This window comes from Nannospalax galili, unplaced genomic scaffold (assembly GCF_000622305.1).
Source record: "Nannospalax galili isolate Female #2095 unplaced genomic scaffold, S.galili_v1.0 scaffold456, whole genome shotgun sequence".
Taxonomy (NCBI): Eukaryota; Metazoa; Chordata; class Mammalia; order Rodentia; family Spalacidae; genus Nannospalax; species Nannospalax galili.
This window is the reverse complement of record NW_008337055.1, coordinates 643985-663859: the sequence shown is the minus strand read 5'-3', so window position 1 is coordinate 663859 and position 19875 is coordinate 643985. Positions and strand designations below refer to the sequence as shown.

Here is a 19875-nt window from a genome sequence, read left to right as displayed (position 1 = left end):
GAACTTCCTCAAGTTTTCTCCAAAGCTGCTGGTCTCAGTCCAGATTGGAAGGCTGAGGAAGGGGGATTCTGAAACTCCTGTTGTCAGCCCTTTGCACCAAACTTGTCATAAAAACATCCAAGAGTCCCTGATCTTTGTTACAAAGACTTTCTTGTCTCAGGAAATCTAAACCTCCTTGAAGGCCATCCTCTTTAATCTGTTATTTCAAGTCATGACTCTAGGGCAGATAAACAACATGAAAGTTTTATCCTCTCCTATGTGAAAATCAATTCTGATTCCATTAATCTGGGTCTTTCATTGACTGGTCTTCCAGAAACCACCTTGTGCTAGTGTGTACACTCGGCTAACTGCAGTATGTGATCTGATACTGATATGTTAAAGGAAGGGAGAATCTTACCATTGCTTTCACAACTGCATTTCATAGTGAAGATACAGGTGACTGTTTTCCCCTTAACTATGAAAATATGTTTTGTTTCTTCTCCACACATTCATGAGAATTCTCTACAGGAGATAGTAGAGTTGGTATGTATACATTCAAAGATATACACAGAATATGTTCAATACCACTTCCTGGGTTGCCTTTATGAACGACTGTTGCCATTGACCAAGAGTATCATCTTGATTTCAAAAGGAAATCTGGCCAGCACTTTCATTTTCGTAAATCTTTTCAAGTCAGAGGCTCAAAATGACAGAATCTAATCACTTTTATTTGAAAACAATTGTTACGTGACTCTATTCAATACCGTTTCTCCTATTTGTGATTTTATTATTTGTATCTCCTCTGTCCTCATTCTCCATGTCCTAAAAGAATCCAGACTGCTCAGAGGTGATGTTCTGGAAGCCTTCTGGAAACATCAGTGATAGATGAAGTAGCCGATGGATGAATCCAGTTGATTGGGAGAAAGCACCAGGACACAGATAAAACTCCAGAGGAACAGAGTTTACTAGCAAAGGAACACGTGGGACAGATTCCCTTCCAGGTAGGGAAAATGTCTGCCCCGGGTCGGGTGGAGAGCTGGAGTCTTTTATAGGGGGAGGTTTCTGGTGGTTGCAGAAGGCAGGAAGATATATTTCTTAAAGATGGAGGGGGGGGGCAGGAGAGCAGGACTGTTAAAAACTGCTCCCTTTAGAAATCAGAGGGGAAGCCTGCTGTGTTGGCCAGATAGTGGAGAAAAGTCTGCTTTTGACTTCAAAGACCGAGGTGCTTATCTCAGGGGTTTGTGGAGCCCTGAGGCCGTCTTGATGGGGGCGGGGCTGCTGTTTATCTGAACCTCTAACAATCAGCCCACACAAGTCCTATTTTGTTAAGCTAATCTGTGAAACTGAGGACCCCTGGAGAATGGAAAATCCCAAGAGCTTCTTGGAACACCAAAAGTTGCCGAAAGACTGAGCCTCCAAAGGGAACTCAATGCCATAAATCCCTTTTATGGTTCTCTTAATCAGGGAAAGTTTATCACAGGAAACATTGGAGGTGAACCCTAGACACTGTCAGTCTGTCACCCATTGTCATAAGTACATGTCAATCCTTTCCAAACATTCTTTGCTGTCCTTTAAGTTTGCTACAGTCCTGAGTTACTTGTTTTGTGAAAACAGCACACAAGCACCTAGATCCTACCACAGCTTTAATATGTACTGTCTTTATTTCTTGGGGTGCTCCCATATAGCAAATAAATTGATGTATTTCTCTACTTGTTAATGTGTCTACTATGACTTAATTTCATAGATGCAAGTTATCGGACCTTGAGTGTCATGGACCTGTTCTCTCCCATACAAACATCAGCTGGATGAGCAGAGTAGAATTCAAGATGACTGGGAGTTCTTGGAAATGTCTAGAATTCTGAAATAGAGCAAGGGAAGGAGACTGGGGATGAAAGAGGGCCAAAGCTTGCCCATTCAGCAGCTAAGGCCTCAGTCTGTGTCAGTCTTTCCCTGGCAAAGGAAACAGCTGCTCTGGTTCGAAGCATTTTCTACTCTCTACAATGTGAACACCGGTCCCCAAAGGCTCTTCCTGACAGCCTCTGCCCCTTCCAGGGCTTCACGAGTTTACACTCAACCTCAGTTTCTATCTTCCAGTCTCCAGAAAGGTAAGGGACAGTTGGATCAAGATAAAGAATCCTTTATAGACTTGTTCTTTTTTTTTTCATTACTTATTATTTTTATTTTATGTGTATGCGTGTATTGCCTGCACGTATGTAAGTGCACTCATGTTGCGCAATACCCGCCAAGGACAGAAGAGGCTGTCAGATACCCTGGAATTGGAGTTACCTATAGTTGTTAGCTGCCATGTGGGTGCTGGGATTTGAACCCATGCTCTACAAGAACCACTGAGGCATGTCACCAGCCCACTTCCTTGTTCTTTTACAAGGTTTAATGAGCTAAAACAGCATAAAACAAGCCCTTAAAAAATGTACACCAACGAGAATTTGCAGACCTGGAAAAAAACCAGAGGCTCAAGGAGTTACAACAAGTCAGAAATAGCCTGCTTTGTATCTAAGAAAAGTTTGAAGGCCGAAATTTAAAAATATATCAACATTAATGAGTTATTACTTATATGCAAACAAAGGCTGGAAGAGGAGCTGGGCCTGGAAAATGCTTGCCTGTTGAGCCCAAGGCCCTGAGCTCCACCTCCAGAACCAACATTTAAAAAGCGAAAAGTTTTGCAAAGTCAGATTAACCATTGGTTAACACAATGAATATGGCGTATGCAAATGAGGCACATAGACTGTTATTTTCTATTGGATATTTGAAAACAGCCAATGGGAGGAGGCCAAACAGAATCCCTCCAGCTAGTATAAATACTTCTTATTTCCCACTCGTCCATTACTCTAGTCTTCCTACGCTGTTAGCTCATACCGACTTTTGAATTAGCCATGTCTGGACGCGGCAAGCAGGGCGGCAAGGCGCGCGCCAAGGCCAAGACCCGCTCGTCCCGGGCCGGCCTGCAGTTCCCCGTGGGCCGCGTGCACCGGCTGCTGCGCAAGGGCAACTACTCGGAGCGGGTGGGCGCCGGCGCCCCGGTCTACCTGGCGGCCGTGCTGGAGTACCTGACGGCCGAGATCCTGGAGCTGGCGGGCAACGCGGCCCGCGACAACAAGAAGACGCGCATCATCCCGCGCCACCTGCAGCTGGCCATCCGCAACGACGAGGAGCTCAACAAGCTGCTGGGCCGCGTCACCATCGCGCAGGGCGGCGTCCTGCCCAACATCCAGGCCGTGCTGCTGCCCAAGAAGACCGAGAGCCACCACAAGGCCAAGGGCAAGTAAGCTGCTGCTTTGTGCCAATTCTGAGTACTCAAATCCACCAACAAAGGCTCTTTTAAGAGCCACCCACGTTTTCTATTAAATGAGCTGTCATTTTAAAGTACTAAGTTCCGGGCCAATGGTTTCCAGAAATTTGACTTGCACTTTAGCACCAGTGGGATGGAGGGAATAGAGGAGCGAGGTCAAAGCACTGTTTGATGCAGAGAAGTATGAGCGTAGTCCGCCTGAAAGCTATGGATACAGAACGGTAATTAATATCCACTTGTCCAGTACACAAGGATACCCGTCTGTTAGCCCCAGTTGCACAAGCATCAGACCCTGAAGTATTGTCCGACCTGCGTTGCCTGAAGGCCAGAGAGCTAACAGTTATCAAAATGACATTAACTTTGCCACGCCCCAAAGATACAGCTTCAGTCTAAACAGCACTGTGACCCCTTGAATTACATTCTCCTTTGGCCTGAGTAAGATTACTGTGCAGAGTGTCCACAGCGGCTAGTGGAGAAAGGGCAGATAAAAGGAGGGGAGGCCAGGCATAAATACCCGGGCCTCCGCGCCACCTGGCCTGCCCCTGGTCCCCTCGCCATGGCGCGCAGGAAGCAGACGGCCCGCAAGTCCACCGGCGGCAAGGCCCCGCGCAAGCAGCTGGCCACCAAGGCCGCCCGCAAGAGCGCGCCGGCCACCGGCGGCGTGAAGAAGCCGCACCGCTACCGGCCCGGCACCGTGGCGCTGCGCGAGATCCGGCGCTACCAGAAGTCCACCGAGCTGCTGATCCGCAAGCTGCCGTTCCAGCGCCTGGTGCGCGAGATCGCGCAGGACTTCAAGACCGACCTGCGCTTCCAGAGCTCGGCCGTGATGGCGCTGCAGGAGGCCAGCGAGGCCTACCTGGTGGGGCTGTTCGAGGACACCAACCTGTGCGCCATCCACGCCAAGCGCGTCACCATCATGCCCAAGGACATCCAGCTCGCGCGCCGTATCCGCGGCGAAAGGGCGTAAACTCATCCGGCTCCCGTTTCCAAAAGGCTCTTTTCAGAGCCACCCAGAATATCATCTAAAGTAGCTGGAAACATTTCTTGGTGATTGGGGACATTCAGTTTAGTGTTTTAATAGAATTAGATGAAAATGTTCAACTTACAAGTTCTGGGATTTCTTAAGCTTAGCTGTTCACTTTTCGGCCAAGGAAGCTTAAGATGACTATTCTTAGTGAAGTCTTGGAAAAATGCGAGCTCAGCAGACTGTTGACGTTTGGACCTGAGACATATTTGTACATGTAATCAACTGAGCACTTGTATTAGACATAGCAGTAATTTGTCCTAAAATGCTGTCTTCCTGGCAGGTTTATAAGCAAGGTTTGCTACAACCCTCTGGCCACACCCCAAGATAAAAGTATCAAATCTACGTTTTAATGGTCTTCATTCCCAAATGGTGTGGACAGTCAGCTGTAGATCAAAGTTTTCAGGGAAGTAAAGCTTAAAATTCGCAGCTTTAAAAGTACAATACAAAACTACAAATTTAAAGCTGGGTAGCTCATGTATGTCTGTATAGGAAAAGTAAAATGGACATTCTAATTTTGAAAACAAACATTGAGAAAAGTCATTATTTCAGTAATTCTCACACCACAGTGTAATCGACCTCTACTTTTTACTATTCTCTGACCCCAGATAAATTCTAATTCTGTAATATATTGTCTAAAATGAACTGGAAGTTTGTCTTTAGGACTGTTGATCATGATTTTTTTTTTTTTTGATAACAGAATCTGGGTTTCTGCTTCAAAATCAAATGTAGGTACATTTTTAGGACTATTTGTAATTTTAGGGAATCATCTGTCAAGCATCTCTGTAATTTGGACAAACTCTCAGAATAACTTCTGGCTCATTTCAGATTTTTTTTTTTTTTTTAAAGACATGGTTTCACAGTGTAGTCCTGGCTGACCTGAAATTCACAGAACTTGCTATGTAGACCAGGCTGACCTAGAACTCATTGTGGAGACCAGGCTGGCCTTGATTTCAGAAACTTGGTTGTGTCTGCCTCCCCAGTGCTGGGGTTAAAGGTCTGCACCACCACAGCAGTCTTTCAGATCTTAATCCTCTGCTGGATGTGGTGTCACTGGTCTGTAATCTCACCACTCTGGTCTAGATGCAGGGATAGCTAGATCTCTGAGAGTCAAGGACAGCATTCCAGTCTAGCCAATAGTACACAGAGCAAATTTCAAAATAAAAGATAAAATTAAATTTAAAAAAACATTAAGCAGCGAAATGAAACAAGAAAAACGTAAAACAGAATAAAATGACTGCAATCCAATCCTTCCTCACTCTGGGTCTTTCAGGTTGGAGATCTGCACTTGAATTATTCAATTTCATTAGCTGCAGGAAAATTTGTCTGTAAATTCATAAATTCAGGACACCCCCCCCTCTGCAATTTTCCATCCTCTTCCCTTGCATCCTGCTAGTCTGTTTAATGTCACCTCTGCAGATCTCCCCTGCACTGAGACTCACTGGCCTAGGAAGACTCAGGCCTGGGTATGGTGCTACTTCCTATTATGCTTTGGGTGGTGATGCCATTACCAGAGAATGGAGGGGAGAGCATGCTGCAGTCGATATAAAGTCTATTCTAAGTAATTTGAACACTTTTAATGCTCTAGTGAGATCTCTGGTGCCACTCTAGAAGGTTTCATAGATCCATTCATTATTGAATAGCGTGTCATTAAGAGGTCCTGATGGAAGAAAGTAAAAATGAGAAAGTGAATCAATGCAGTCCAATAGGCAACACTGGCATGTGTCTGTGGACAGGTACTATCGACCCATCACCCTGATCAGGATGCTAAGGCAGGAGGATAAGGAGTTTCAGGCCTACCTGTACTGTAGGTGAAATTTAGGTCAGACTAGGCCACACAAGCACAAACATCCTGTCCTAAAACAAATGAAAAAGAATGATTAGACTGAATATTCCATAGAATTATTATGACATCTCAAGGTAAATGTAGGCATACAGACCAATTCAGACTAAGGGATTTCCATAAATTGGCTGAATATACACTATCAGAAAATATCATTTTCAACCAGTCTCACAGCAAACCAATCTGATTCATATTTTCTGATCAATAGGCTTACATCAAAATGGATGCTCAGATATAATTTCCTTTTCTAAGGTTATGCTGCTCCATATTAAAGCTGCCTCAGAGTAGATAGGAGGGACTTGTAGACTGGTCGAGGCTAGATTCTGTCCAGAGCTGGAATAAGATCATGTTTGTAGGATGAGCAGTAGAACATCAGATACTAAAGAGTCTACATTTCAGAAGCACATGGAAATTACTGTTTCTATGGAAACAGCCAGTTGCTGTTCCCAGCCAAGTATTTGCTTGTTGGTTTCCCCAGAGTGTTTAGTATACGAGTTCTACTGTCTAAGACAGAAAGTATTGGCCATATATGGTTGGGAAGCATCTGAAATGTGGTTCAAACTGGGCTTTAACTCTAAAGTACATACCAGATTACAAAGACAGTATCAACAAATTTATCAACATATTTTATATTACTTATTGGAATTATGTTTGTTTATACTATGCTGCCAATATTAAAATGTTTCACTTGTTTCTTTTTAATTTTGAACCCAGTACTAGAATATTTTTAATTAAATATAGGATTCATATATTTTTATGGAAGCTACTAAAGGTGACTCACAAGTCGGAAGCTCACTAGCTACGTCTTCAGCTTTACCAAACCTCCACTGTGACTCTCCACATTGGGAGTAATCATAGCACCCAGATCATGCCACTGTGTTGTGCCAAGACGAGCTGAGCAGTAAATGTGGTGTAATCAATGGTTAGCCAGGTTTGAAGAAGTGTTCAAGAGTGCTCTCCTTCAGTTGTTATCGCCAGTCCCTAGTCCAGGTCCCTTCAGAGCACTTCCAGGGGTGTGTCCTGCATGGCACCTGCTCATCTCTGGCAGGGATTTCAAACACTGAGGCATTGTCTAAACTTTCTTGAGTTTTTGTAGCCCAATATCCCACCTGTAGCTTAGAGTAATAGGATATTTACTATGTCAGACACGGGCTTACTCTGTCTGAAACTTTGGAATAATGCCTTACAAGCCTACATTAATTCCTGTGTTATTTTTAAATTTCTATGATACCTGGAAAATTTAATGTTTATGGTGAAGCTTTCTGTTTAAGAAAAATTCATTGGTATTTTATATCTACTGCAGATGGAGAGGGACAGATGAGTCTGCAAACAGGCCTCAGTAAAAAGCAGGGTTTTCCAGCAGTGTTCGGGCATTTGGATATATTACTACTATTTGTCAACACTATATTAAACTACATAAAAAGAATTGAAACCAGGAGGCTGCAGAGACGATTCGGTACAAACTGCTATTGCAGAGAATCTTGGTTTGCTTTCCAGGACTCAAGGAGGGCTGGTTACAACTGCCTGTAACTCCAGCTGCTGGGATTCCAATGACTTGGCCTCCACAGGCAGATCTGAATATGTGTGCACAGACACACATGTATGGACATAACAGAAAAAAATCTTAATCAAAATTATAAAATTAGCAAGGACACATGTAGGCTCTGAAGGGGATCAGAGTGTCACCTCAATGTGTTCCTGCTGGGTAAGGATTAGATTTAATTGAAGGAACTGAAAATCAACAGATCAGGAAGAACTTTCTTTTTCTCTTACATAACAAAAAGCAGAGTGCAAACTTCTTGTGAAGGAATACTCCCCTGATTCACTGGAAGAGGAGGGCAGTTCTTTCCACTGCAGATGGAGAGGATGAGTCTGCAAACAGGCCTCAGTAAAGAGCAGGGTTTTCCATTGGTTCTGATTTTGTAATTCCTGCTTGATCCCACCAAATACCCCCAACTCCCTTTCCTTGGTCACCATAATGAATTATAAGACTCTAAGCCTAATGCCTTTGCCTTTCATTCCATTGTGAATGCTGCCTATAAAATACTAATGAAATTATGGAGCTTTGGGGCTGGAGAGATGGCTCAGTGGTTAAGAACACTGGCTGTTCTTACAGAAGACCCAGGTTCGAATTCCATGAACCCAGATGGCAGCTACCTCCAGTTCCAGGGGATCCAACACCATCTTCTGCCCCCCGCAGGCATTGCACAGCACAGATGCACTTACACATAACGGATGTGACACACTCATATACATAAAATAAATAACAATAATAAATAAAATATTTTTAGAAAATCAATTTGATGATATGTCTAACTCTTGGAATGAGAAAATCAAGTAATTGGGTACATTTAAAAATATTTGAAGGAGACTGTGCAGTAGTGGATAGATTGATATGCCATTACTTTAAGCTTTATATTTTATTTTCAGTACTGGAGCTAGAACTTAAGGCCTTCCTCATGCTAAGCTAGCATTCTACCACTGAGACATGCCCACATCATCAGCCTTTATTTTAAGCAGGAAGTCCATTTGAGATGACCTTGTGTTGTTTTGCAGTTGGTTGATAGATTGGTCGGCTAGTTTAGGTTTGGCTTTTTTGAGATAAGATTTTGCCACATAGCTTGGTTTGGTCTCTGACTGGAGATCCCGGACTGCCAGCTTCCCACCTGTTGGTCTTATAAATCCGCCACCACACTCAGTGCTATATTTAGCATCTCTTAATTAGGTCTCCTGGTTGCTACAATGAACCTGAGGTAAGTGAGTTGTTCCCAGTGACAGGAGTCAGATGGTGCCGAGGAGGAGCCCAGACTGGGTGGGTCTCTTATCTGGGTCTTTCTCTGCAATTTTACTCTGTTTACTCTTCTTGCCCACCCGATCTGGTTTCTCCTTTGTGGTGCAGAGAAGCCAGCCCAGCCACCTGGCATCAGGCTACCTCTGCTCCTAGAACTCAGTCCAGCATTTGACTGGACAATTTCTGAATGGCTCAACTTGGCCTAATGACCTCAGAAACAGTCTGCTATTAAGGCCAGACACTCTGTCTCTGTAATTTCAGTACATGGCATAGTAACAGTGCGTTCTTTTAAAAACAGTATCATGCTGGGTGTGGTGATACACACCTTTAATTCCAGCACTCTGGAGGCAGAGGCAGGAGGAGTTACTTAGTAAGTTTGTGGCCAGTCTGGTCTACATTGTGAGCTCTAGGTCAGCCAGGGCTACACAGCGAAACTTTCAAACAAACAAACAAAACCATCCTCATTACAGCCAAAGATGAGAGGAAAGGTCATTCTACACTTACGTAATCTGTCCTGTCTCTTGGCTCATGGAACACTGGGAAAAGCATGTTCTGAACTGAATGAAATGTATTATAACTGGAAAATACATGTGACGTCACAGAAACTTAGTATAAGAAATGGAAAAGAATGTAGAGCATCCCATAAAGACCTTTATATCACTTAATATTCAACGATAAGAAAATTGGGAATAGGGGACTTTAGTTACATAGTTGGTCTGTATCTGTGTTAATTTATGTAGTAATGGGCAGCCTTGTTCTAAAATTAATTCATTTGTGCTGCAACCTCTTCAATAACTGAACAGTTTCAATGTCCACTTTATGGATGGCCCTGGAGCAATTGAATTAAATAAGCAGCAGTAAAGATAAGTAATAGAAATATTTAGGTCTATTTAGGGAAATTTTTATGATCTCTGGAGAGGTAACAAACATCCCTGAACAAAAATAAAAACATAAAATTTCTTGCAAAAGTTTAACACAATCCCAATAAAACTACTGACAAGTTTTCTTCTGAATAATGGATACTTGAGGCTACCTTAGACCACACTGGAAAAACAAAACAAAAAGAAAAGCTGGGCTGGTTGGTACAGGCCTCCAATTCCAGCTACTTAAGAGGCTGAGGCAGGAGGATCACAAGTTTCAGGTCAATCTGGACTAGTAGGTGAGACCTTGTCACAAAATAAAAACAAGAGTGCTGGCTATAATTCAGTAGTGGAGCACCGGCCTAGCGTGCTCAAAGAGATTTCGAAAAGGAATTAATCCCTATTGGTCATTAAAACATCTGTTTATGAAACAGTACTACAGCTATGTGTCAAGTTTCCACCACACTGACATAAGCACGGTAGTTAAAGGAGGGTGATTCTACTTTAGAAATGCCCAGAACGACCAAAATAAACTTGAGATGTAGTCTACCTAGCGATGGAATCGGGCTATGACGAACATGAAATCAAAACCGGAGGGGCAATTGTTCATAGACGGTCCTAAGAGGGAAAAAATGTTTTTTATGTCTCACAGTAAAAGAGTGAGCTCGATTTGTCAGTGAATTGGCGGGGAGAAAACATGGGAAATTCTTCCAGCTCCTCATTAACTCCAGGGGGGCGACTAATTCCCACTGTGTCCATAGTCCTGGTAATGCTGCAGAACACCTGAATTGCAATTCCCCACCCCCCCACCCCATGCACTCAACACACACACACACACACACACACACACACACACACACGCACACAGCCCCCACCCTCATAATTAGGGCTTCAAAACCTGTGTCCCAACTGGTGAAAAACACGGAACGGAATTCTGTATCTAGAATGGCCGCGGGTGTAGAAAAATCCTCCAAACAGGTGAAATAAAACAAAGCTTTTATTAGATCCACAAACACTTTAACCAAAAGTACATTGTTTTTTGCGTATATTTGGAGCGCACATAGCATCTAAAGAAACTTCAGTATTTACAAACTTAAGTCGAGCTTCAGTGACGACATATGTAGACAATCTCAAGCACTTAAGGAAACTGAGGCAGGAGGATGACCGCAAGATCCAGGCCAACAAGGGTTAAACAGTAGTTGGAGGCCCGCCTGGGCTTTTTGGAAAAAAGTCCTATGTCAAAGTAACAAAGTGATCGGTGATGGTCACGCCCTAATAAAATGGCTGACAGACAGTGACGCAGTTCAGTCCTTGCACAACCACGCCATTGCTACAAACCACAAGAACAAACAAGGGGCCGGGTGCAGCGCCCCTCCGGGTGGAAGGGTTCTTTCCGAAAGCACAGCTTCTCGGACGCACGGCCTCCCGTAACTAGGTTGCTACCTACGCGGAGACGCCAGGGCAGGTCTAATGCAATGTTCCAAATGCAAGCTCCTCCTCCCACCACCCAGGGCAAACTCCCAACATTCCGGAGCGAACCAACGCTGGCTGCCGTCCAATTGAGCACGGGACCAAAGCCACAGGCGGGAGCAGATGGCCAACCCGCGGACAGGGCGGAACTTTCGAAGTTACCTTACAGTCCAATCCCGGCCAGGGCCCTGAAGTTGTGAGGTTGTTTTCGCTCAGAGCCTGGGCGGGGCTGGCAGCTGTCCAGCAGGATACCCGGGATCTGGAGCATCCCTTAGGGGGGCGCGTTGGCAACTCGATTTGGGACGCCCGCCAGGGGCCTCAGCTCAACGCCACAGCTCCTTTTCCAAGTAAGTGGTGGCTCTGAAAAGAGCCTTTTGGGTAGAGGCAGGATCGGCCTACTTCTTCTTGGCTGCAGCCTTCTTGGGCTTAGCAACCTTGGGCTTGGCAGCCTTGGGCTTCACTGCCTTCGATGCGCTCTTGGCCTTCTTGGGTTTGGCAACCTTGGCCTTCTTGGGGCTCTTGGCCACTTTCTTGGTCACGGCCACGGCCGCGGGCTTCTTGGCCTTCTTCGGGGTCTTCTTGGCGGCCTTCTTGGGCGTGGCGGCCCCGGTCGCCTTCTTGGGCTTCTTGGCCGCGCCGGCGGGCTTCTTGGCCTTGGCCGCGCCCGCCTTCTTGGCCTTGGGCTTGGCCTCGCCGGACGCCGCCTTCTTGTTGAGCTTGAAGGAGCCGGAGGCGCCGGTGCCCTTGGTCTGCACCAGGGTGCCCTTGCTCACCAGGCTCTTGAGCCCCAGCTTGATGCGGCTGTTGTTCTTCTCCACGTCGTAGCCCGCGGCCGCCAGCGCCTTCTTGAGCGCGGCCAGGGACACGCCGCTGCGCTCCTTGGAGGCGGCCACGGCCTTGGTGATGAGCTCGGACACCGGGGGCCCGGACGCCTTCCGCTTGGCTCCTGCCGGCTTCTTCGCCTTCTTCTTCGCAGGCGCCTTCTCGGCGGGGGCCGGCGTGGCTGGCGCGGCGGGGGCGGTCTCGGACATGATGAGGGTCTAGAACTTAGGACGCAGAGGCTAGAGCCGGTGGCGCAGCCCCGCAGGCCCGCAGTATATATAGAGCGTCGGCGCGCGCTGATTGGTGCTCCCCGGCCCTCCTGGCTGGCAGGATGCGAGCCGCCGCGCTGCGCCCAACTTGTGTTTGTTACAGCGCACAAAAAGGGGAAAATAGGAAAAAGTCCTGTACCAAAGCTCTCGACTTTGGTTAGGAAAGGATCCGAGAAGCCTCAGGCTTCGGAATATGCATTTATTTTTCCCACAGCTCCAAAGACAACGCGCCCAGGAGTCCCCAACTCCCCCAACTACAAAGGAAGTCCTGGGTAGCCAGAGACCACTTTCTGTTTTTCTCCTAAATTACCTGGTCGCTCCTTTGCCCCTGAAAGTTCTTTTTCTCAGGGATGGTTGGGCACATCCTTCTCTTCATTTAGGGGCAAAACCGAAACGGTTTCCACCCAGATTTTCAGGATTATTCTGTTTCTTCGCAAGAGAAGTAACACAGGTCCTTCGTGAATTCTGCGTACAGACCCACGGTAACCACGGACTGGGACAGGGATTCCAGGGCCAGTCTCAAGCACTTGGGGTGGGATGGTAGGGGGTTTCATGGGCCTTGGGGATGTTCCGAGTGGTGGGGGGCTAAGGACTTAAATCAGTGATTTAAAGACATTGAAAGTATCAAATCCCTTTTCATCGGTGGGGGCGGGGCGCCCTTTTCACTCTTCCTGAGGCGAGACTTGGAGCTGTATTTTAAAAGCTCTAGAGTTCCCCTCTGAGTTTTGCAAGGCAGGGGGTCCCGCAGTAAACTTTGCAGTTATAGGGACACCGAGACGGTCTGCTTTTAAAGCAAGCAAGTAATCATTTCTTTCTTTGTATATATTGCTATACAGAGATGAATTTCTGCCCGTCAGAATTCGAGGTTATTTCAGAAATGATATTTTATTCGTCTTGGTACAGAAGGACCTTCTGTGTGATTTCAAAGGCACAGGTGGAAACGAAGAAGCTGACTTTAATAAAGGACGCTTTTGACCTACGAGGTGAACCAAAGGTTTGAAATAGAAAACAGGGCAAATGTTTTTACAGTGTGATAGGAAACTTTGGTACAAATTATTACCCCGTTGACAGCCCGGCATCACCCCAGCCTCTCTGAATCTGCATTCTACTCGGTTTGCTTTGTCAATTTGTTTTTTACTTCATATTTCAACCTTTGGCTCCAAGTATTTGGAACTTTTTTCTTTAGAGAAAAAGCAAGATAAACTCTGTGTGTACATTTGATACAAGTTTGTGTTTCTATCTGGGGACAAAGGAAGTGTCCCTAAATTTATCAGAAATCCCTGTCCAAGTATATGTCTACATTAAAACGTGTGTTAAAGATGTTAGCCTTAAACTGTGGTAAAGTCACAGGGGTTGTGCAAATTGAGTTCAGGGATGTTTGCAAAACAAAACTTACTCTTTGAGACTAGGAATGGCCCCATGGTTTCACTGAATAACATTTGTTTAGCAATTGGAAACAGTATCTAGGAGGCTTGTGTCCTCTGGGAATTAACAACCTAATGAGATTAGGGATGGATCAATTAGCAGCAGTAAAAAACTACTTTCCAGCTTCCATCCTGTGGCACCTTTGGAATGGGAATTGTAAGAAATTATTCAATGTACACAAACAACAGAAGCACCTGCCACATACTAATGTGGTTTAGTAAAAAAAGAGTAAGAATAGGCCACTTTGCTGTGATTCTGTGGGGAATTTCCTCCTTTGAAACTCTGCTGTGTTCACATCCCCCAGGAAAACAGCTGTGTGCAGTTTGGAACTCCAGCCCACTGGTCTCTTCACTGTAAGTTGAACACTTCATTTTTAAACCACTGGCTTGTCAGTTTGATTCTTGTGATTTAATTATCTATTAGGATTCTTCAAGTTGAATCACTCAAATCACAGCTCTTCAAATGCAAATCTCAAACCTGGAGTGGTCAGCCCCCCAGAATCTGGGTTCCAGCCTTTTGCCCAAGTGATTAAAAGTGAGAAGACAGAAATGAATAACCTTCCTAGATCTCTTGTAACTCGTGTTGAAAAAAAATTATGCAAAACTTGAAAATAAAGCAAAAGTGTTTCTTACGAACTTCCAGCCTACGTTAGAGAATGGTGTACAAAGTAGACTCATATTGTCTGGTGCTGGAAGTGTTAGAAAGTAAGACAGTTTGACTCACATACATATTTTTTAATTTTCTTATACTCACATTGAAAAAATAAACAGGTGACAATTTTAAAAATTGATTTTGTTTAACTGAACATATAATAAAATGGTATATCACTTCAACGTATAGTCAGTATTTCTTTTTTTTTTTTTTTTTTTTGGGTCTTTTTTGAGACAGGGTCTCCCTGTAGCCCCAGCTAGCCTGGATGGAACTTACTATGTAGACCAGTCTGTCCTTGAACTCACTGAGATCCGCCTGCCTCTGCCTCCCAAGTGCTGGGATTAAAGGCGTGGGCCACGACGCCCGGCATAGTCAATATTTCTAAATGAAGCTGCTTACGGAGTACTTTTGAAACATCAAATCTTCAAAGCCTCTTCTGTATTTGACACTTGTGGAACTTCAGTTAAGGCCGAGTCCCAGGTGCTGAACGACTCTGTGGGTGGTCATTACCATAAAAGACTGATAGCAAATCTTCAGGTGACAGTGATTCTGACTTCATATTTACTGCTGATTCTCCCCATAGAGTGCACCTTTTATTATCACGTGTAGATAATTAATCCATAAAGTTTTGTCCTGTAGAAATGCAAAGTGACTCTTTGCAATAGAAAAGGTAACTGTGGAAGTTATGATTGTATTGGACACTAACAAATCTGATAGCCGGGTTTTCAGTCTTTGTCCAAAACTCTTTCCCTGACTAAATGAACACTTTATCTTTATATAACACCTTTGTTATCCTACCTGCTTACTCACTAAGGAGTTCAATCATTCCTTGACGGACACATGAGCTTACCACAATAGTATTTATATGTGAGTCATGTTTTCAAGTTTTTGAAAATTATATGTTAACACTCGGTTTCAGTCAGTGTGTCCTAAGAGCTGTGCAGTCGAAATTCTCAGAAGACATTTTTTAAATTGGAAAAATGCAAAATTCGGAGCATCAGCTTTAAAGCAACAAGAGATCTGGTAAATTTCCACGGAGTCTTAGATTTTGAAATAAGACTGAAGAAGTTTGTAAGCAAGAAAAAAAAAATCCCTGTTAATATGAGCTCCAAGGGAAAGTTCAGACTAAGGATGTTTACCGTCCCACTCAGCATTAATGTACAGCCACAGTAAAATGAGGACACAGGAAACAAGGCAATGCAAGATGTTCTTGTGATCTTGAAGTCCACACATAGGTGGAATGTACTCAGTAGCTAACTTTTTTCATATCATACTCTTCAAGCTAATCCTCCCCGACCCCTGGACAAAATTAAATATATAAAACATATGGACTAGTCTTTAAGGAGATGGAGACAGAAAACCTTGACAGCAACATACAGTCACAGGAGGGTGATTGTTGGGACAGGCATAAGAAATGGGCTGGCAGCTTTTTTTTTTTAATTTCCTCTTACTAGCATGCCAGAGTAGGGTTGAGGCAGGTTTTAGAGGTAGGTAATTAACCAGTATTAACAGATACTGGTATAGGCCAACTTTGAGTGACTAGAATCTGCCTTTTCCTGACTTAGGAGGCTAAAGGCCAGCCATCTCATTAGCAAAGCCTGCCTCCAAGTCTGGGAAGTGATGCTGGTCCTCTGTGAGACTGACAGTTGTGGCAGCCCACAGAACAATATGCAGATGTCAAGAGACCAAGGGTCAGAGAAGATGCGGGCCTCTAATCTGCATCCTTCAGCCTCAGAAATCATTTCACAAATAACATCTGTTATCATCTCAAGCTTTCCAGGCAAATGTGCAGCAATTAAGAGATTAAACCTGAGCTATAGTGTTTTCTATGCCGGTTTCTGAGAATCTGAAGGGCCGAGAACAAAGTACCTCCATGTTACTCCCTGGCACACCCTCAGCTGCACTGGGGAAGTCAGCACACATCGTGGTGGTCAAGTGCAGAGGAGGAACTTAATAGAGTTGCAAACAGATGAAAGTTGCAAAATTTTCCTTAATTTTACTTTGGGATTGCATTACAAACCTGCGACCTGTGACACATGGCTAGCCACCTTTTTTTGTTTGTTTGTTTGTTTTCCTGAGACAGGTCTCCTGGTAGCCCCAGCTGACCTGGGACTCACTATGTAGACCAGGCTGGCCTGGATCTCATAGAGATCCACCTGCCTCTGCTTCCAGAGCACAGGGATTAAAGGCCTGTGCCACCATGCCCAGCTTTACCACCACCTGATTTCTTTTTGCTTATTTTCATATAACTTTTAAATAGTTTCAAAAACTCAAGCCCACCCCCCAAAGATACAGGTTTATCAATTATTACTGCATATATTTTTAATTTTTATCTATTTATTTTTATTTTATGTGTATGGGTGTTTTGCCTGCATGTATATAAGTCTACCACATACATGTAATGCCCTCAGAGGCCAGAAGAGGGGTACAGTTCTTTCTTCTTCCTTCACTATAGGCCTACAGTGGAGAGGCTGGGGTTTGGAAAGAAAGCTCAGTGGTTAGAGCACTGGCTGCTCTTGTAGAGGCCCCCGGGTTCAGTTCCCAGCACCCACATGGCAGCTAACTGTCCATAACTCCAGTTCCAGGCACTCCAATGCCTTCTGACCTCCATTGCCACTGCATGACACAAGTGCACGTACATACATGCAGGCAATACACCTATACACATAAAATTAAAAAAAAAATACTTGAAAAAAAAAAAAAACAGAAGCAGCCACATGTTAGAGAATCACCTAATTAGAGCCAGCACATCTCTCACACCCTGGCTGTGGTGTAGGAAACAGAGATATGCAGATTGTGCTAATGACTGAAGCCTTAGTCTGTGGTCCTGAGCTATCAGCAGCATGCTATGCACTGCCCTGAACACTCACCAAGCCCTGGTTGATTTGATTTTCCTTTTGGTCTTTTGAGACAGGGTCTCCCTGTAGTCCTAGTCAGCCTAGAACTTGCTGTATAAACCCGACTGCCCTGGATCTTACAAAGATACATCTGCCTCTGCCTCCTGAGTGCTGGGATTAAAAAGCTTGGGGTTTACCCAGCACTAGTTTAAGCACAGGACACCAGCAGAAGGTATATAAACAAACATCTCCTGGAAATGGCAGGTCCCAGAGGGGACTCAGGCAGGCAGGCGTTGCTCTTCCTGCTGTGCAGGAATTGAGATAGGAAAACAAAACCCCAGAGAAAGGAACATAAGAGGAGGTTCCTGTCTGGGCTAAAACTTTTCCTGAAGTAATTAGCAACCCAGCTGGGCAAATAGATAAGAGAACTCTTTAAGCCCAAACAGTTGGTAAGCCTGTCATCCCAGCTCAGGAAAGGGGAGGTCTGAGGATCAGAAGTTCAAGATCATCTTCAGCTGTATAGCAAGTTCAAGACCAGCCTAGACAATGTAAACCACTGTCTCTGAAACTAAATAAAACAAATTAATAACCCCAACTTAGTACAATGGTCTTTAAGCTCTTAAATTTCAAACCCTTTTATTACCCCCACCAAAATTAGCAAAGCCTCTGAATTTCTCTTGTTAACATGTTAAATTTACTATATTTAGCACTTTAGGAACTGAAGCTAGGTATTAATTTAATAACCAAGAGTAATGATTTATTTGATAGTTCTTTGATAATATAAATTTAATGTATTTATGATCATATGTCATTTGTATGTCATATGTTCTATACTACAGTTTTGTCACAAACACACGCACACACAGAAAGAAACACTGCAAGGCCAGCAGGAAAGTTTCTTGGTAGCCCATCCAGAATGCAGCCATCCCTGGGTGCTAAGAATCCTGTAGGGCTGCCTGCAGGTGGGGAATACAACTTGCTGGTAAGGCAGCACCCAGGCTTGGTTTGAATGCTATCTCCTCCACTCCTGTGCTAGGTGACCCCACCCAGCTCTTGAGCTTTTCCTCCACTTTGATTTCCTCTTCTGTAAAGTGGGATTAACTCCTCCTTAGAATACAGTGAGGAGTCGATTAAATAAAGAGCATTCTGCTCATTCATCCACTCCCACTCAGTTATTCCCATTAGATCTTAGTGCTGCCTCATCCCTAGGCATGATGCTGAGGAAGGTGGGCCTCTCTCCTTGATTGGGATGGAAAAGAGGAATCAAGTTCAACAAGCCATTTCATTCTTCCTGATTACATGTGCCTTTTTTTCCTTTCTTATTTTATTGGGGTCGGGGGGCTTTTTTGAAATAGGGTCTCACTATATAGCTTGAGCTGGCCTGGAACTCACCATGTAGACCAGGCTTGAACTCACAGAGATCCACCTGCCTTTGCCTCCCCAGTGCTGAGACTACAAGCATGTTCTACCACCGCCAGCTACAAGTGCATTTCTTAGCTGCATCTCAAAGGTCGAAGAACACAGGTACTATCTTTAAGAAGCCTAATAAAAGGCAATGGAACTGGACCATCAGAGGAGGAGTGTTTGTGTGTGTGTGCGTGTGTGTGTGTGCGTGTTTGCACATGTGTATATGCCATGTGGGCATACACTGGGGAATAGTAGTGAGTGAACAATGCAGGCTGTCACTCTGATGTGAGGGTCTGTCCCCATGGTTATCCAGGAGCTCACTCCATCTGTGCCCACGAGGCAAGCCTATTCAAACACACACATGTAGAAAGGATTGTGAAGACCTCACACAGCCACCAGGTCCTGGCCTCCTCCATCCCAGGCTGTCTTATTTTGTATGACAGGAAGGTGTGTTGAGTTAATACATAAGCAGGACCATGGTGCTTGGTCACCCTGCATGCACTTCTGAACTGTCCCAATCTGATTATGTTAAAGAGAACTTCGGATAAGGCCACGTTCTTACCACATTAAGGGACCTAAGATTTGGAGCCAGGCTTCAGTTAACACAGAAGCTCTTCTTTTCATGGTTAACTGTAGCACTGGTTTTTCCTCATGTTTTCCAAAACACAGAAGCTGCACTGCACAGCAGACAAGTCTAAGTGGCCTGGCTCACCACTGCATCACAAGGACGGAGTACAGCTTTGCTGATTTCGCCACACCTCAGTTCTCTCACCTGGAAAGTAGCAGTAATAACGGCACTCTTTCAGAGGTCGTTGTGGATGTGTGAGGTAATGCTTGTGCAGCCCTCAGAAGCATGTCTGACATGTTTCAAACGTGTATACAGAGGAAGAATAAAAGTATTGCAATATTGTATAACTAGTGGCCCGAATTGGTAGCTGATGATTTGAGTGTCACTGATGCTTATAAAGATGTCAGTTGAACACGCCAATGCAACAGACATCTCAGGTACTGTTGTCACCCCAGCTACCAGCACCCTGCCCACCCCAACCTCCTACCCACCCAGCATCCGACCTACTTCCACCTCCTGCCTACCCCCTTCCTACCTACCTCATCCTCCTACCCACCCGGCATCCTACCCACCCCAACCTCCTATCCACCCAGCCTCCTACCCACCCAACATTCCCCACCCC

At 44.7% G+C, this 19875-nt stretch overlaps 5 protein-coding genes across 8 annotated transcripts in view; 4 read left to right on the top strand and 1 right to left on the bottom strand.

Moving 5' to 3' along the window:
• LOC103733126 (histone H2B type 1-A) overlaps positions 1–19875 on the top strand; it is a 352787-nt gene that overhangs the window by 207989 nt on the left and 124923 nt on the right. The window lies entirely within an intron of this gene.
• On the top strand, positions 2839–3404 carry LOC103733115 (histone H2A type 1-B/E). The gene has a single exon (XM_008831884.2). The coding sequence runs from the start codon at positions 2871–2873 to the stop codon at positions 3261–3263; it is 393 nt and encodes a 130-aa protein (XP_008830106.1). The 5' UTR covers positions 2839–2870; the 3' UTR covers positions 3264–3404.
• On the top strand, positions 3840–4788 carry LOC103733114 (histone H3-like). Its single transcript, XM_008831883.2, has one exon. The coding sequence runs from the start codon at positions 3843–3845 to the stop codon at positions 4251–4253; it is 411 nt and encodes a 136-aa protein (XP_008830105.1). The 5' UTR covers positions 3840–3842; the 3' UTR covers positions 4254–4788.
• LOC103733113 (histone H1.2) lies at positions 10784–12364 on the bottom strand. The gene has a single exon (XM_008831881.3). It carries the CDS (start codon positions 12303–12305, stop codon positions 11670–11672), a length of 636 nt encoding a protein of 211 aa, XP_008830103.1. The 5' UTR covers positions 12306–12364; the 3' UTR covers positions 10784–11669.
• LOC103733112 lies at positions 12480–19592 on the top strand. 3 transcript variants are annotated; one of them, XM_008831880.3, is made up of 4 exons: positions 12480–12847; positions 13202–13348; positions 14095–14143; positions 19355–19592. In XM_008831880.3, exons 1-4 carry the CDS (start codon positions 12559–12561, stop codon positions 19509–19511), a joined length of 642 nt encoding a protein of 213 aa, XP_008830102.1. In that variant the 5' UTR covers positions 12480–12558; the 3' UTR covers positions 19512–19592. The 3 variants fall into 3 exon arrangements, with proteins under 3 accessions (XP_008830102.1, XP_029418853.1, XP_029418854.1); XM_029562993.1 differs by lacking the exon at positions 19355–19592 and adding an exon at positions 14245–14551; XM_029562994.1 differs by lacking the exon at positions 19355–19592 and adding an exon at positions 14245–14551 and having other exon boundaries at positions 13202–13359.

Bases quoted from the DNA above. Each gene is read 5' to 3' on its own strand.
- LOC103733114 (XM_008831883.2), top strand. From the start codon at position 3,843: ATGGCGCGCAGGAAGCAGACGGCCCGCAAGTCCACCGGCGGCAAGGCC.
- LOC103733112 (XM_008831880.3), top strand. From the start codon at position 12,559: ATGCATTTATTTTTCCCACAGCTCCAAAGACAACGCGCCCAGGAGTCC. The intron at 12,848-13,201 runs GTAACCACGGAC...ATTGCTATACAG, and splicing joins ATTCTGCGTACAGACCCACG to AGATGAATTTCTGCCCGTCA. The intron at 13,349-14,094 runs GTGAACCAAAGG...CACATCCCCCAG, and splicing joins GGACGCTTTTGACCTACGAG to GAAAACAGCTGTGTGCAGTT.
- LOC103733115 (XM_008831884.2), top strand. From the start codon at position 2,871: ATGTCTGGACGCGGCAAGCAGGGCGGCAAGGCGCGCGCCAAGGCCAAG.
- LOC103733113 (XM_008831881.3), bottom strand. From the start codon at position 12,305: ATGTCCGAGACCGCCCCCGCCGCGCCAGCCACGCCGGCCCCCGCCGAG.